Below are 15,082 nucleotides of genomic sequence, written 5' to 3'. Positions count from 1 at the left end.
AACCTTTCCTCATGAGATAACTCTCTCAACCCAGGATGAGGTTTCTTCTTAGTCTGAAATGCAATTTACCTTATCTGGATTCCTAATTACCCCACCAAAGCTGAGAAAATGCATGAAATATACATGAAACATACAAGATTCTTAGAGGACTTGATATGGTAGATGTGGAAAGACTGTTTCCCTCTGTGGAAGAGTCTAGGTCCAGAAGGCATCATCTCAGAGTAAGGAGTAATGAATCTATGGAATTCTTTACTGCAGATTGCTGTCAATGCTTTGTCATTAAGTATATACAAGAGATAGAGAGATTTTTAATCAAGAAGGCACTCAAGGGTTATGGGAAAAAGGCAGGAAAGTGAAGTGGAAGATTACCAGATCAGACATGATCTCACTTAAATGTGGAGCAGACTCGATGGGCTGAATGGCCTACTTCTGCTCCTATGTCTTTATTGTTTTATTGATTTCCTTAAAATGTCTAACCTTAAGAAGTATAAAGCATCACCAGTATCTGTTACAATGTCAAAGACTGACCTGTTGGAAAAGCAAAAGCTGGTCAGCACTGAGTGCTGTTCCTGTGGCTCCTTCGTTATTGGGCTTGTCGGTGTTTTTGGCTGAGATGTTGTTGGGTTTTGATGCTGGAGCCAACATCAGTTCAGAGTGGTGACGCTCAGCTGATTGAGACTGAGATTGCTGCGTTTGCCGGTGATACTGGGTGGGAGCAGGAATCTGAAGCCCAAGAGCTGATGTGAACAGAGTCTGAGGGGCAAATGGAGTCTTCACAACGTTGCTATCAGGGCTGCTGGTGCTTGGCTGCTGAGTGCTCATCGCAGGTCCGAGAGGCCCAGTCTCATTGAGCACTGGTAGCTGATTTGGCAGGGGCACAGTTGGATCTGGCTGCCTTCCTGGTATTTGACCAGACAAACGTAATTGTGATCCAAAGCCAGCTTCCAGCTGACTAGGCACCTGGAAGAGTGTAGACAGAGCCGGTTGACTGGGCTGTGGTTGCAGAGCCCCAGAGAGTTTCTGCGCCACTCCTTCATTGACCATCAAACGTGAGTTTGACACTGTGTAGATCTGGCCAAGGTCACCGTGGCTGGTAATCGAATGCCCTACCACATTCTGGGCCATCAGGACGTGTGCAGGTATTGACTGCCCGCAGATTAATTGTCCCAGAGATGCCTGCACACATCCAACAGTGCGACTGGTAGCTGGCTGCCTGTGGATGGCTGGCATGGATCCACTCTGGGTGGTCAAAACAGGTCCAGATTGAACTGCTGGAAGCTGCTGGGGCATGCTGGAGCAAGCTGTGCTTGCTGCGACTCTGGTGGCCAAGTGCCCAGGCAAAGTGATTTGGCCTTGACCAGGCAGCAGTGCCTGAGGTAATGACTGGGACTGGATTACCATACCAGTGTCCTGCTGGAGAATTCGAACACTGACTGGCTTGCTCAACTTGGGTTGACCTAGCTGGGATGGTTGCTTGACCTGATTGGCGGCCATTGTCTGGGTGACTGCAGGGCCCCAAGTGGAGAGCAGGACACCAGGACCTGAGGATTGGGCAGCCGCTGGCAAGTTCTGCCTGGCTTTCTGCTGCTGCCGTGCATCTTCTGTTGGAGTCTTTGAGGCAGTCTGGACAGGAGCAGAGGTTGGAGGAAATGAAGTCTTTGGGCTTATCTGGACCAGTTTAGGTTGTATATTCACAAGGTGCTTTGGCTGAATTGGCGTGGGGCTCCTCTGAATGATGTGCGCCAACACTGGCACCTGCACCAGCTGGTTCATCGCAGTGTGTTCGACAGCAGCCGGGGCTGAGCTTGTGTGGGCAAAGAGGGAGTCTCCATTCAGACCGTTGCTGGCGATACTCTTTCGAAATGGAGCGGAGATGCCCAAAGTCGGGGAAATCGGATGCTCGGATGGAGAAGCAAGCATCAGGGAGGTGGGGCCAGGCTTGGCAAACAGTCCTGTCTGAGAAGGCTGACTGACAGGCAGCACAGTGGTCTGACCACACTGCTGGTCGACTGTGTGTACGCGCCCAACTCTGGCGGTGCCATTGGGCATGGTCTGATTGTCTGCAATTGGTTTTACGGTGACACTGCTTAGTCTGACTTGATGGACCGAGTGTTGCACGCTGATGGTTTTATTGACAAACTGAGCAGTCACTGGATGCTGAAGCAGAGGCTGCTGGGCAATCACGGTAGGGGCTAAGCTGTTGAGGTCCGTGCCTAGCACCTGGGGGCTGTCCTGGACAGGCAGGCTGGCAGGATGCGGCTGGGAGCTGGCCTGTACCTGGAACCACCCAGCTGCCAGGTCGTCTCCTCCCTGCAGAGTCTGTGGAGTGATGTTAGCCTCCTGCAGGCTCTGCTGCAGGATATCGCAGGGCTTATCAGCACTGTAGCTGGCCGGAGATCCCAGCAGATCCTCGCTCAAGAAGGAGATGTCAATGCTGCTGGCGGATGAGGGCACCTCGCTGTTGATTCCTTCTCCAGCCATTGCCACCTAAAACCAGTGAAGACAAGGTCACGTCTTGTGTCAATGGAGGCAACATTGAGAAGAAGCATTGGAGAAGCAAAGCACAGGAATAGGGCATCCCAAATGTAAAGCAAATCAAAACGTCACTCGCTCCAGATTTGTTGCACAATGAATTTTTAACTCAGACAAAACTGGGGATCAGCCTTTTGTTGTGAACTCAATGACCTATACTTCCTGTTTTCTACACCGCTTACACCCACCTCCCCCCCCCCGCCCCCGCCCACTCATCTCCATTTCTAACCAACACTGGCACCTTTTAGAACACAACTAATTTAGCAACTCTAGCTTCCAGAACTACAGGCTAAGGAGCCTTGTAGAATTTCTGCAGTGTACACATTACTGCTACTGAGTGTTGATGGTGGAGGGAATGGATGCTTATGGATGTAGTGCCAATCAAGTGGGCTGCTTTGTCCTGGATGGTGTCAAACGTCTTGTGTGTTATTGAGCTGCACCCATCTAGGCATGTGGGCAGTATTCCATCACATTCCTGACTTTTGCCTTGTGGATGGTGATCAGGCTTTGGGGAATCAAAAGGTGAGTTACTCACCACAGTATTCCTAGCATCTGAAGTGCTTTCTGTATTTATATAACTAGTCCAGTCCAGTTTTTTAGTCAATGGTGATAATGGGAGAATCAATGATGATAACACTATTGAATGTCAAGGGATGGTAGTTGGAGATGATCATTCCCTGGCACTTGTGTGGTGTGATCATTTCCTGTTTCTCCTCAGCCTAAGCCTGAATGTTATCCACGTTTGCTGCATTTGGACATAGAAACATAGAACTTTACAGCATAGAAGGAGGCCATTAGGCCCATCATGACCGTACCTGGACCCAAATTAGTTCCATTCTCCAGCCTATATTTTTCTTATTCATTCATGAGATGAAGGCGTCACTGGCTAGGCCAGCATTTACTAACCATCCCTAAATGCCCACAGGGCAGTTAAGAGTTAACTATAGTGCTGTGGGTCTGGAGTCATATAGGCCAGACCAGGTAAGGGTGGCAGTTTCGTTTCCTAAAGGACATTAGTGAACCAGATGGATTTTTCCAACGATTGACAATGAATTCATGGTCATTATTAGACTCTTCATTCCAGAGTTTTATTGAATTCAAATTCCACCATGTACATGGCAGGATTCAAACCCGAGTCCCACACTATTTGGATATCTGGATTAACAGCTGATAATACCGTTAGTCCATCGCGCCCCCGAAGGGTAATCTTCATAGCTCTCTAAATTAATCAAATATATATCCAACTCTCATTTGAAACCTCCTCTGGAATCTGCCTTCACCATTCTCCCAGGCAGCGCATTCCAAATTCTAACAACTGTCTTGAGTAAAGAAATTTCTCCTCATCTCACACCTAGCTCTCTTGCTGACAGTCTTGAAATTCTGACTCCTAGCTGCTGACATACCAACTGGTGAAAACAGAACATCCTTCTTTACCTTGTAAAAATTGGTTATAATTTTGAACACCTCAATAAAGTCATCTCTTAATCTGTTTCAAGGAGAATAAGCCCAGTTTCTCAAACACAAGAACAGAAGTTGCTGAAAAATCACAGCAGGTCTGGCAGTATCTGTACAGAGAAATCGGAGTCAACTCTGTGGGTCCAATGACCCTTCTTCAGAACTTCTCTGACCTTTCCTTGAATCTAAAATTCCTAATTCCTGCTATTATTCTAATAGATCTCCTTTGCACTCAGGGCTTTAACAGCCTTCTTTATATAAATAAGGTGTCCAGAACTGAACACGATACTCCAAATGGGGTTTGACCAATGATTTGTAGAGGTGTAGCATCACTTCCTTGCTTTTAGACTTTATGCCTCTATTTATAAACCCCAGAATCCTATACGCATTATGAACAACTGTTTCAGCTTGCGTGGCCGCCTTCAGGGAACATGAACCTCAAGGTCCCTCTGATTCTGTACTCCCCTCACAGTTGTACCATTGAGCCTGTATTGGCTGACTGTGTTTTTTCTACTAAAATACATATCTCACATTTCTCTGCATTGAAATTCATCTGCCAGGACATGGACTGCTTCATGATCTGAGGAGTCGCGAATGGTGCTGAACAGTACACAATCATCAGCGAACATCCTCACTTCTGACTTTATGATGCAGGAAAGGTCATTGGTGAAGCATTTGAAGATGGCTGAACCTAGGACACTCCCCTGACAAACTGTGGGCTCACGGCACAGTGGTTCTGTCCCCACCTCTGAGTCAGGAGCACCGGGTTCAAGTCCCACTTACTCCAGAGGGGTGTCATAAAATCTCTGAACAGGTTGATTACAAAATACCTCCCGAGAAACTCCTGCAGAGACGTCTTGGAGCTGAGATGAATGACTTCCAACAATTACAACCATCTTCTTTAGTAGTACAGATTTCAGCATCTGCAGTAATTTGTTACTTCTTTAATGCCAGGTTTGACCAAGCAGCAAAGAGGTTTCCTTCTGATTCCAAAAAGGAGACTGTGCATTTAGGCACCAACCAGCCCTGTCAACTCTGCAATTACCTGCCTACTGGAGACCTGGACTAAGATTAGGAGAGCTGTCCCACAGACTGGCCAAACAGCAGCCTTCCATAGTCGTAGTCATCCAATCATACTTTACAACTAATATTGTAGATTCTTCATCACCATTCATAGTCACAAAGTCATACAGCATGGAAAAAGATCCTTCGGTCCAACCGGTCCATGCTGAACATAATTTCAAACTAAACTAGCCCCACCTGCCTACTCCTGGCCCATATCCCTCCAAACCTTTCCTAGTCATGTACTTATCCAAATGTCTTTCAAATGTTGTAACTATACCCACACCCACCACTTCCTCAGAAAGTTCATTCCACATGTGTGTCACCCTCTGTGTAAAGAAATCTGCCTCTTATGTCTTTTTTAAATCTCTCTCCTCTCACCTTAAAAATGTGCCCCCCTAGTCTTGAAATTCCCATCCTAGGGAAAAGACAATTACCATTAGCTCTATCCAAACCTCTCATTATTATAAAATAAACTTCTATTAGGTCGCCTCTCAACCTCCTACACTCCATTTAAAAAATGTTCCAGCCTTTGTTTATAACTCTAATTTTCCATACCCGACAACATCCTGGTAAATCTCTTCTGAACCTCCTCCAGCTTGATAATATCCTTTCTATAACTGGGCTACCGGAACTGGACTCAGTATTCCAGAAGAGGCTTCACCAATGTCCTGTACAACTTCAACATGACTTCCCAACTCCTATCCTCAAAGGACTGAGCAATGAAGGTAAGTGTGCCAAACAACTTTTTAACCACCCTGTCTGTATGTGACACAAACTTCAAAGAATTATGTACCTGCACCCCCAGGTCCCTCTGTTCTACAACACTACCCAAGGCCCTACCATTAATTGTATAAGCCCTACCCTGGTTTTTTTGTACCAAAATGCAATACCTCGCATTTATCCAGACTGAACTCCACCTGCCATTTTTCAGCCCAATGACCCATTTGATCAAGATCCCTCTGTAATCTTAGTAAACTTTCTTCACTGTCTACTATGCCACCAATTTTGGTGTTGTCTGCAAACTTACTAACCATGTCTTCTATATTCTCATTCAAATCATTTTTATAAATGACAAACAAGTGGACCCAGAACCACTCCCTGTGGGACGCCGCTAGTGACAGGCCTCTAGTCTGAAAAGCAACTCTCCACCATTACTCTCTGTCTCCTGCTGTTAAGCCAATTATGCATCCAACTGGCAAGCTCACCCTGAATCCCATGTGACCTAACTCTACTAATTAGTCTACCACGCAGAACCTTGTCAAAGGCTTTCATAAAATCCAAATAAACAACATCTACTGCTCTGCTGTCATCAACCTTTTTGCTAACTTCCTCAAAAAACTCAACCAAGTTTGTGAGACATGATTTTCCTTGCACAAAACCATGCTGACTATCCCAAATCAATTTTTGCCTCTCTAAACACCCATAAATCCTATCCTTTATAATCACCTCCAACAATTTACCCACAACCAAAGTTAGACTCACAGGTCTATTGTACCCAGTTTCTCCTAGAACCTTTCTGAAACAAAGGTACAACATTAGTCACCCTCCAGCCATCAGGCAACTGTATTTATAGATGATGCAAATATTTCTGCAAGGGGTCTTGTAATTTCCTCCCTTGCTTCCCACAAACGTTCTGGGATATATTAGTTCAGATCACGGATAATTATCCACCTTTATATTCTATAAGACTTCCCGAAGGTAAGTTAATCCTTTAAAAACTTACCTCATGAATAGGCGGAGCGTATGCTGAGCAGGAGCGGACACGGGACGGCTGAGTAAGTGAGGTAATATATTTGGGCGGTTGCTTTACCTGAAACACTACCTAGGTAGTGTCTCCCATCCATCCTCCTCCTCTAACCAAAAAAAAAGGTTCTGAGCGCCAATTTGGTAAGGTTACTAGTTTTTCTTTTTTTTTTAATAGTCTGTTTGGGAATTCAGAACAGTGGGAATGGATGTTAGGGCAGTTGCATGCTCCTCCTGTAGAATGTGGGAGGTAAGGGTCGCCACTAGTGTCCCCACTGACTTCATCTGCGGGCACTGCACCCAACTCCAGCTGCTCGGAAACCGCGTTAGGGAACTGGAGCTGGATGAACTTCGGATCGTTCGGGAGGCTGTGGGGGTAATTGAGAGGAGTTACAGGGAGGTAGTCACACCTCAGGTACAGGAAAAAGGTAGATGGGTTACAGTCAGGGGACGGAAAGGGAACAGGCAGACAGTGCAGGGATCCCCTGTGGCCGTTCCCCTCAATAACAAGTATACCGTTTTGGATACTGTTGGGGGGGGACGACTTACCAGGGGTAAGCCATGGGGTACAGGTCTCTGGCACAGAGTCTGTCCCTGTTGCTCAGAAGGGAAGGGGGGGGAAGAGGAGAAGAGCATTAGTCATTGGGGACTCCATAGTTAGGGGGGCAGATAGGAAATTCTGTGGGAACGAGAGAGACTCGCGGTTGATGTGTTGCCTCCCAGGTGCCAGGGTCCGTGATGTCTCGGATCGTGTTTTTGGGATCCTTAAGGGGGAGGGGGAGCAGCCCCAAGTCGTGGCCCACATAGGCACCAACGACATAGGTAGGAAAAGGGATGGGGATGTAAGGCAGAAATTCAAGGAGCTAGGGTGGAAGCTTAGAGCTAGAACAAACAGAGTTGTTATCTCTGGTTTGTTACCCGTGCCACGTGCTAGCGAGGCGAGGAACAGGGAGGGAGAGCAGTTGAACACGTGGCTACAGGGATGGTGCAGGAGGGAGGGATTCAGATACCTGGATAATTGGGGCTCATTCTGGGGTAGGCGGGACCACTACAAACGGGATGGTCTACACCTGAACCAGAGGGGTACCAATATCCTGGGGGGGAAATTTGCTAATGCTCTTTGGGAAGGTTTAAACTAATTCAGCAGGGGGATGGGAACCTGAATTGTAGCTCCAGTGTACAGGAGGTTGAGAGTAGTGAGGTCATGAATAAGGTTTCAAGGTCACAGGTGTGTACCGGCAGGCAAGCGGTGGTTTGAAGTGTGTCTACTTCAACGCCAGGAACATCCGGAATAAGGTGGGTGAACTTGCAGCATGGGTTGGTACCTGGGACTTCGATGTTGTGGCCATTTCGGAGACATGGATAGAGCAAGGACAGGAATGGTTGTTGCAGGTTCCGGGGTTTAGATGTTTCAGTAAGATCAGGAAAGGTGGTAAAAGAGGGGGAGGTGTGGTATTGTTAGTCAAGGACAGTATTATGGTGGCAGAAAGGACGTTTGATGAGGACTCGTCTACTGAGGTAGTATGGGCTGAGGTTAGAAACAGGAAAGGAGAGGTCACCCTGTTGGGAATTTTCTATAGGCCTCTGAGAAGTTCCAGAGATGTAGAGGAAAGGATTGCAAAGATGATTCTGGATAGGAGTGAAAGTAACAGGGTAGTTGTTATGGGGGACTTTAACTTTCCAAATATTGACTGGAAACGCTATAGTTCGAGTACTTCAGATGGGTCAGTTTTTGTCCAATGTGTGCAGGAGGGTTTCCTGACACAGTATGTAGATAGGCCAACAAGAGGCGAGGCCACATTGGATTTGGTACTGGGTAATGAACCAGGCCAGGTGTTAGATTTGGAGGTAGGTGAGCACTTTGGTGATAGTGACCACAATTCGGTTACGTTTACTTTAGCGATGGAAAGGGATAGGTATATACCACAGGGCAACAGTTATAGCTGGGGGAAAGGCAATTATGAGGTGATTAGGCAAGATTGAGGATGCATAGGATGGAGAACGAGACTGCAGGGGCTGGGCACAATTGAAATGTGGAGCTTGTTCAAGGAACAGCTACTGCATGTCCTTGATAAGTATGTACCTGTCAGGCAGGGAGGAAGTGATCGAGCGAGGGAACCGTGGTTTACTAAAGAAGTTGAATCTCTTGTCAAGAGGAAGAAGGAGGCTTACGTAGAGATGAGGCGTGAAGGCTCAGTTAGGGCGCTTGAGAGTTACAAGTTAGCCAGGAAGGACCTAAAGAGAGAGCTAAGAAGAGGCAGGAGGGGACATGAGAAGTCTTTAGCAGGTAGGATCAAGGAAAACCCTAAAGCTTTCTATAGTTATGTCAGGAATAAAAGAATGACTGACTAGAGTAAGATTAAGGCTGGTCAAGGACAGTAGTGGGAAGTTGTGCGTGGAGTCCGAAGAGATAGGAGAGGCGCTAAATGAATATTTTTCGTCAGTATTCACACAGGAAAAAGACAATGTTGTCGAGGAGAATACTGAGATACAGGCTATTAGACTAGACAGGATTGAGGTTCATAAGGAGGAGGTGTTAGCAATTCTGGAAAGTGTGAAAATAGATAAGTCCCCTGGGCCGGATGGGATTTATCCTAGGTTTCTCTGGGAAGCTAGGGAAGAGATTGCAGAGCCTTTGGCTTTGATCTTTATGTCGTCATTGTCTGCAGGAATAGTGCCAGAAGACTGGAGGATAGCAAATGTTGTCCCCTTGTTCAAGAAGGGGAGTAGAGACAACCCTGATAATTATAGACCAGTGAGCCTTACTTCGGTTGTGGGTAAAGTGTTGGAAAGGATTATGGGAGATAGGATTTATAATCATCTAGAAAGGAATAATTTGATTAGGGATAGTCAACATGGTTTTGTGAAGGGCAGGTCGTGCCTCACAAACCTTATGGGTTCTTTGAGAAGGTGACCAAACAGGTGGATGAGGGTAAAGTGGTTGATGTGGTGTATATGGATTTCAGTAAAGCATTTGATAAGGTTCCCTACAGTAGGCTATTGCAGAAAATACAGAGGCATGGGATTGAGGGTGATTTAGTGGTTTGGATCAGAAATTGGCTAGCTGTAAGAAGACAGAGGGTGGTGGTTGATGGGAAATGTTCATCCTGGAGTTCAGTTACTAGTGGTGTACCTCAAGGATCTGTTTTGGGGCCACTGCTGTTTCTCATTTTTATAAGTGACCTGGATGAGGGCATAGAAGGATGGGTTAGTAAATTTATGGATGACACCAAAGTCGGTGGAGTTGTGGATAGTGCACAAGGATGTTGCAGGTTACAGAGGGGCATAGATAAGCTGCAGAGCTGGGCTGAGAGGTGGAAAATGGAGTTTAATGCGGAAAAGTGTGAGGTGATTCACTTTGGAAGGAGTAACAGGAATATAGAGTACTGGGCTAATGGTAAGATTCTTGGTAGTGTGGATGAGCAGAGAGATCTTGGTGTCCATGTGCATAGATCACTGAAAGTTGCCACCCAGGCTGATAGCGTTGTTAAGAAGGCGTACGGTGTGTTAGGTTTTATTGGTAGAGGGATTGAGTTTCGGAGCCATGAGGTCATGTTGCAGCTGGACAAAACTCTGGTGCGGCCGCACTTGGAGTATTGCGTACAGTTCTGGTCGCCGCATTGTAGGAAGGATATGGAAGCATTGGAAAGGGTGCAGAGGAGATTTACCAGGATGTTGCCTGGTATGGAGGGAAGGTCTTATGAGGAAAGGCTGAGGGACTTGAGGCTGTTTTCGTTAGAGAGAAGGTTAAGAGGTGACTTAATAGAGACATACAAGATGATCAGAGGATCAGATAGGGTGGACAGTGAGAGCCTTTTTCCTCGGATGGTGACGGCTAGCACAAGGGGACATAGCTTTAAATTGAGGGTTGATAGATATAGGACAGATGTCAGAGGTAGGTTCTTTACTCAGAGAGTAGTAAGGGCGTGGAATGCCCTGCCTGCAACAGAGTAGACTCGCCAACTTTAAGGGCATTTAAATGGTCATTGGATAAACATATGGATGATAATGGAATAGTGTAGGTTAGATGGGCTGCAGATTGGTTTCACAGGTTGGCGCAACATCGAGGGCCGAAGGGCCTGTACTGCGCTGTAATGTTCTATGTTCTATGAATGTCCTCTTCTGTAATGTGAACTGTTTTTAAAACATCAAAGTTTATTTCGCTGCATTCTTAGACTCCATTTCTTTCTCCACAGTAAAAACTGACGTGAAATATTCATTTAGTATCTCTCCCATTTCCTGGAGTTCAACACAAAGATGCCCTCCTTGATCTTTAAGAGGCCCTATTCTCTCTCCAATTACCCTCTTGCTCTTAATGTATTTGTAGAATCTCTTTGGATTATCCTTAACTTTATCTGCCAATGCTATCACGTATCCTTTCTTTGCCTTCCTGATTTCTCTCTTAAGAATACCCTACACACTTTATACTGATTAAAAGATTCAACTGCACCAAGTTGTCTATATCTGAAGTGAGATTCTCTTTATTCTTGACTAGAACCTCAATATCTTTATTCATCCACTGTTCCTTAATCTTACCAGCCTTACTCTTCACTCTAATAGGAACAAAATGTCTCTGAACTCTCGTCATCACACACTTAGAACATAGAACAGTACAGCATAGTACAGGCCCTTTGGCCCACAATGTTGTGCTGAACCTTTACCCTGAACCTAAAGTCTATCTAACCTCCACCCCTATCTTATACTATCATCCATATGCCCATCTAATAGCCACTTAAATGCCCCTAATGAGGCTGACTCCACTACCTTCTCCGGCAATGCACTCCACGCCCCTACCACTCGCTGAGTAAAGAACCTACCTCTGAAGTCTCCCCTATATCTACCCCCACTCACTTTAAAACTATGCCCCCTCATTGTAGCTACCTATACCCTAGGAAAAAGTCTCTGGCTGTCTACTCTATCTATACCTCTGATCATTTTGTACACCTCTATCAAGTCACCTCTCATCCTTCGTCGTTAGAAAGAGAAAAGCTTTAGCTCTCTCATCCTTTCCTCATAAGACCTTCCCTTCATTCCAGGCAACATCCTGGTAAATCTCCTCTGCACCTTTTCCAACACTTCCACATCTTCCCTGTAATGAGGTGACCAGAACTGGACACAATACTCCAGATGTGGCCGAACCAGGCTTTTGTATAGCTGGAACATAACTTCACGGCTCTTGAACTCAATCTCTCTATTAATGAAAGCTAACACATCATACGCCTTCTTAATAACTCTATCCACCTGGGTGGCAGCTTTCAGGAAACTGTGGACATGAATCCCAAGATCCCTCTGCTCCTCCACACTGCCAAGAATCTTGTTAACCCTGTATTCTGCCTTCAAGTTTGTCCTTCCAAAATGAATCACCTCACACTTTTCAGGGTTAAACTCCATCTGCCACTTCTCAGCCCAGCCATGCATCCTATCAATGTCCCTTTGTAACCTAGAACAGCGCTCTGCACAATCCACATCTCAACCCACCTTCGTATCATCCACGAACTTATTAATCCACCCTTCCACTCCTACATCCAAATCATTTACAAAAATCACAAATAGAAGAGGACCCAGTACAGATCCTTGTGGTACACCACTCGTAACTGAGCACCATGTTGAATATTTTCCATCCACTAGCACCTTTGTCTTCTAAGGGTCAGCCAATTCTGAATCCAAACTGCCACATTTCCCCCTATCCCATGCCTCCTCACTTTCTGCATGAGCCTACCATGGGAAACCTTATCAAACGCCTTACTTAAATCCATGTATACGATATCCACTGCTCTACCTACATCCACCTGTTCGGTCACCTCTTCAAAGAATTCAGTAAGGTTTGTGAGGCATGATCTACCCCTCACAAATCCATGCTAACTAATACGAATCAAACTGAGCCTATCCAAGTGATCATAAATCCTATATCTCAGAGCCCTTTCCAATAATTTGCCCACCAATGACGTAAGACTAACTGGCCTGTAATTTCCGGGGTTATCTCTATTCCCTTTTTTGAACAAGGGAATGACGTTTGCCTCTCTCCAATCTTCTGGCACTATACCCATGGACAGTGAGGACGAAAAGATCATCGCCAAAGGCCCTGCGATTTCTTCCCTCGCTTCCCATAGAATCCTTGGATAAATCCCATCAGGCCCAGGGGACTTATCTATCTTCAATTTCCTCAAAATTCCTAGTACATCTTCCTTACTAACATTGACCTCCTCTAGCCTACCAGCCTGTCTCACACTGTCCTCCTCTACAACTAGGTCCCTCTCAGTTGTGAATACCAAAGAAAAGTATTCGTTAGGGACCTCTCCTATCTCTTTAGGCTCCGTGCACAAATTCCCTTTACAATCCTTGATTGGCCCTACCTTTTCTCTGGTCATTCTCTTACTCCTCATGTACGTGTAAAAAGCCTTGGAGATTTCCTTGATCCTATCTGCCAAGGTTTTCTCATGCCCCCTTATAGCTCTCCTAAGCGCTTTCTTCAGCTCCATCCTGGATAACCTGTATTCCTCTAGAGCCTTTTCCGATCCTTCTTCCTCTTAACCAGTCGTTCGACCTTTCTTGAGAACCAAGGCTCCCTCACTCGACCGCATCTTCCCTGCCTGCTAGGGACAAACATAGCGAGCACACACAGTATTCATTCCTTAAACAATCTCCACATTTCATTAGTGCTCTTCCCTGACAGCATCTGTTCCCATTTTATGTTACCCAGTTCTTGCCTAACAGAATTGTAATTACCGTTCCCCCAATTATAAACCTTACCCTGCTGTATGTACCTATCCTTTTCCATGACTATTGTAAAAGTAACAGAGTTATGATCACTACTGCCAAAATGCTCTCCTACCAACAGGCCTAACACTTGGCCCGGTTCATTGCCAAGCATCAAATCCAAAGTGGCCTCTCCTCGTATTGGTCTATCTACATACTGTGTCAGAAATCTTTCCTGAACGCTCTGGACAAAATCCGCTCCATCTAAACTATTACAACTAAAAAGTTTCCAATCAATATTTGGAAAGTTGAAGGCACCCATGACTACAACCCTGTGACTTCTGCACCTTTCCAGTATCTGCCTCCCAATCCACTCCTCCACTTCTCTGCAACTATTAGGGGGTCTGTAAAATACCCCCAACAAAGTGACTGCTTCTTTCTTGTTCCTGACCTCAACCCAAACTGACTCTGTGGACATATCATTCTCGAAATGCCTTTCAGTAGTTGCTTTACTAGCCCTGATTAGCAATGCCACTCCCCTGCCCCTTTTACCACCTTCCCTATTTCTTTTAAAGCATCTAAATCCCAGAACTTCCAAAAACCATTCCTGTCCCTGAGTTACCCAAGTTTCTGTAATGGCCACAACATCGTAGTTCCAAGTACTGACCCATGCTCTAAGTTCATGTGCCTTATTTCTGATACTTCTAGCATTGAAGTACACACACTCCAAACTGTCCCTGTGTCCACAATTACGCTCCATCGACTGCATTTCTTTATTAACAACCTCGAAGACATCACACAGAGGTCTGAGCTGGGGATGCAATATTTTACACTTTTCTTCAATTATTTAGATCAGGGGAGCAAAGACTTGGGGGAGGTGATAACCTTGTGGAATTTTTGCTCGACAATTAACCCAGAAACTCAGCCAATGTTCTGGGGACCCAATTCGAATCTTGCCACGGCAAACGGAATCTGCATTCAATTTTAAAAAAAACTGGAATGAAGAATCTACTGATGATTATGATTTCATTGCCAGCTGTCAGACTTGGCTCACTTGCGGGGAGGCGATGGCCTCATGGTATTATCACTGAATTGTTAATCCAGACACCCAGATAATGTTCTGAGGAGCTGGGTTCAAATCCCACCAGCAGATGGTGGAATTTGAATTCAATAAATATCCATTAAGATAGCTAATAATGACCATGAATCCATTCTCAATTGTTGGGAAAAACCCATCTGGTTCACTAATGCCCTTTAGGGAAAGAAACTGCTATCCTTACCTGATCTGGCCTACATGTAACTCCAGACCCACAGTAATGTGGTGGACTCTTAACTGCCCTCTGGGCAATTAGGGTTGGGCAATAAATGTTGCCTAGCCAGCAATGCCCTCATCCTGTGAATAAATAAAGGAAAAAAAAAACTAATGTCTTTCAGGAAAAGAAATCTGTCATCCACGCCTGATCTGGCCTATATGTAACTCCACTGCCACAGCAATGTGATTGATTCTCAACTGTCCCAGCAAGCCACTCGGTTGTATCAATGGCTAATAAGTTTCAACAAAGAAATGAAACCCAATGGAGCAGCTGTCTTT

At 45.5% G+C, this 15,082-nt stretch overlaps 1 protein-coding gene across 2 annotated transcripts in view; it reads right to left on the bottom strand.

Moving 5' to 3' along the window:
• Positions 1 to 15,082, bottom strand: part of LOC109922958 (BRD4-interacting chromatin-remodeling complex-associated protein-like) — a 75,133-nt gene that overhangs the window by 34,824 nt on the left and 25,227 nt on the right. For both annotated transcript variants that reach the window (XM_048600350.1, XM_048600351.1), the window contains one exon: positions 529 to 2,487. In XM_048600350.1, the coding sequence (XP_048456307.1) occupies positions 529 to 2,487 (1,959 nt within the window). The remainder of the gene's footprint in view (positions 1 to 528; positions 2,488 to 15,082) is intronic.

This window comes from Rhincodon typus, chromosome 8 (genome assembly GCF_021869965.1).
Source record: "Rhincodon typus isolate 14 chromosome 8, sRhiTyp1.1, whole genome shotgun sequence".
Taxonomy (NCBI): Eukaryota; Metazoa; Chordata; class Chondrichthyes; order Orectolobiformes; family Rhincodontidae; genus Rhincodon; species Rhincodon typus.
Note: the sequence above shows the minus strand (reverse complement) of the source record. Positions and strands in the feature narration are given on the sequence as shown.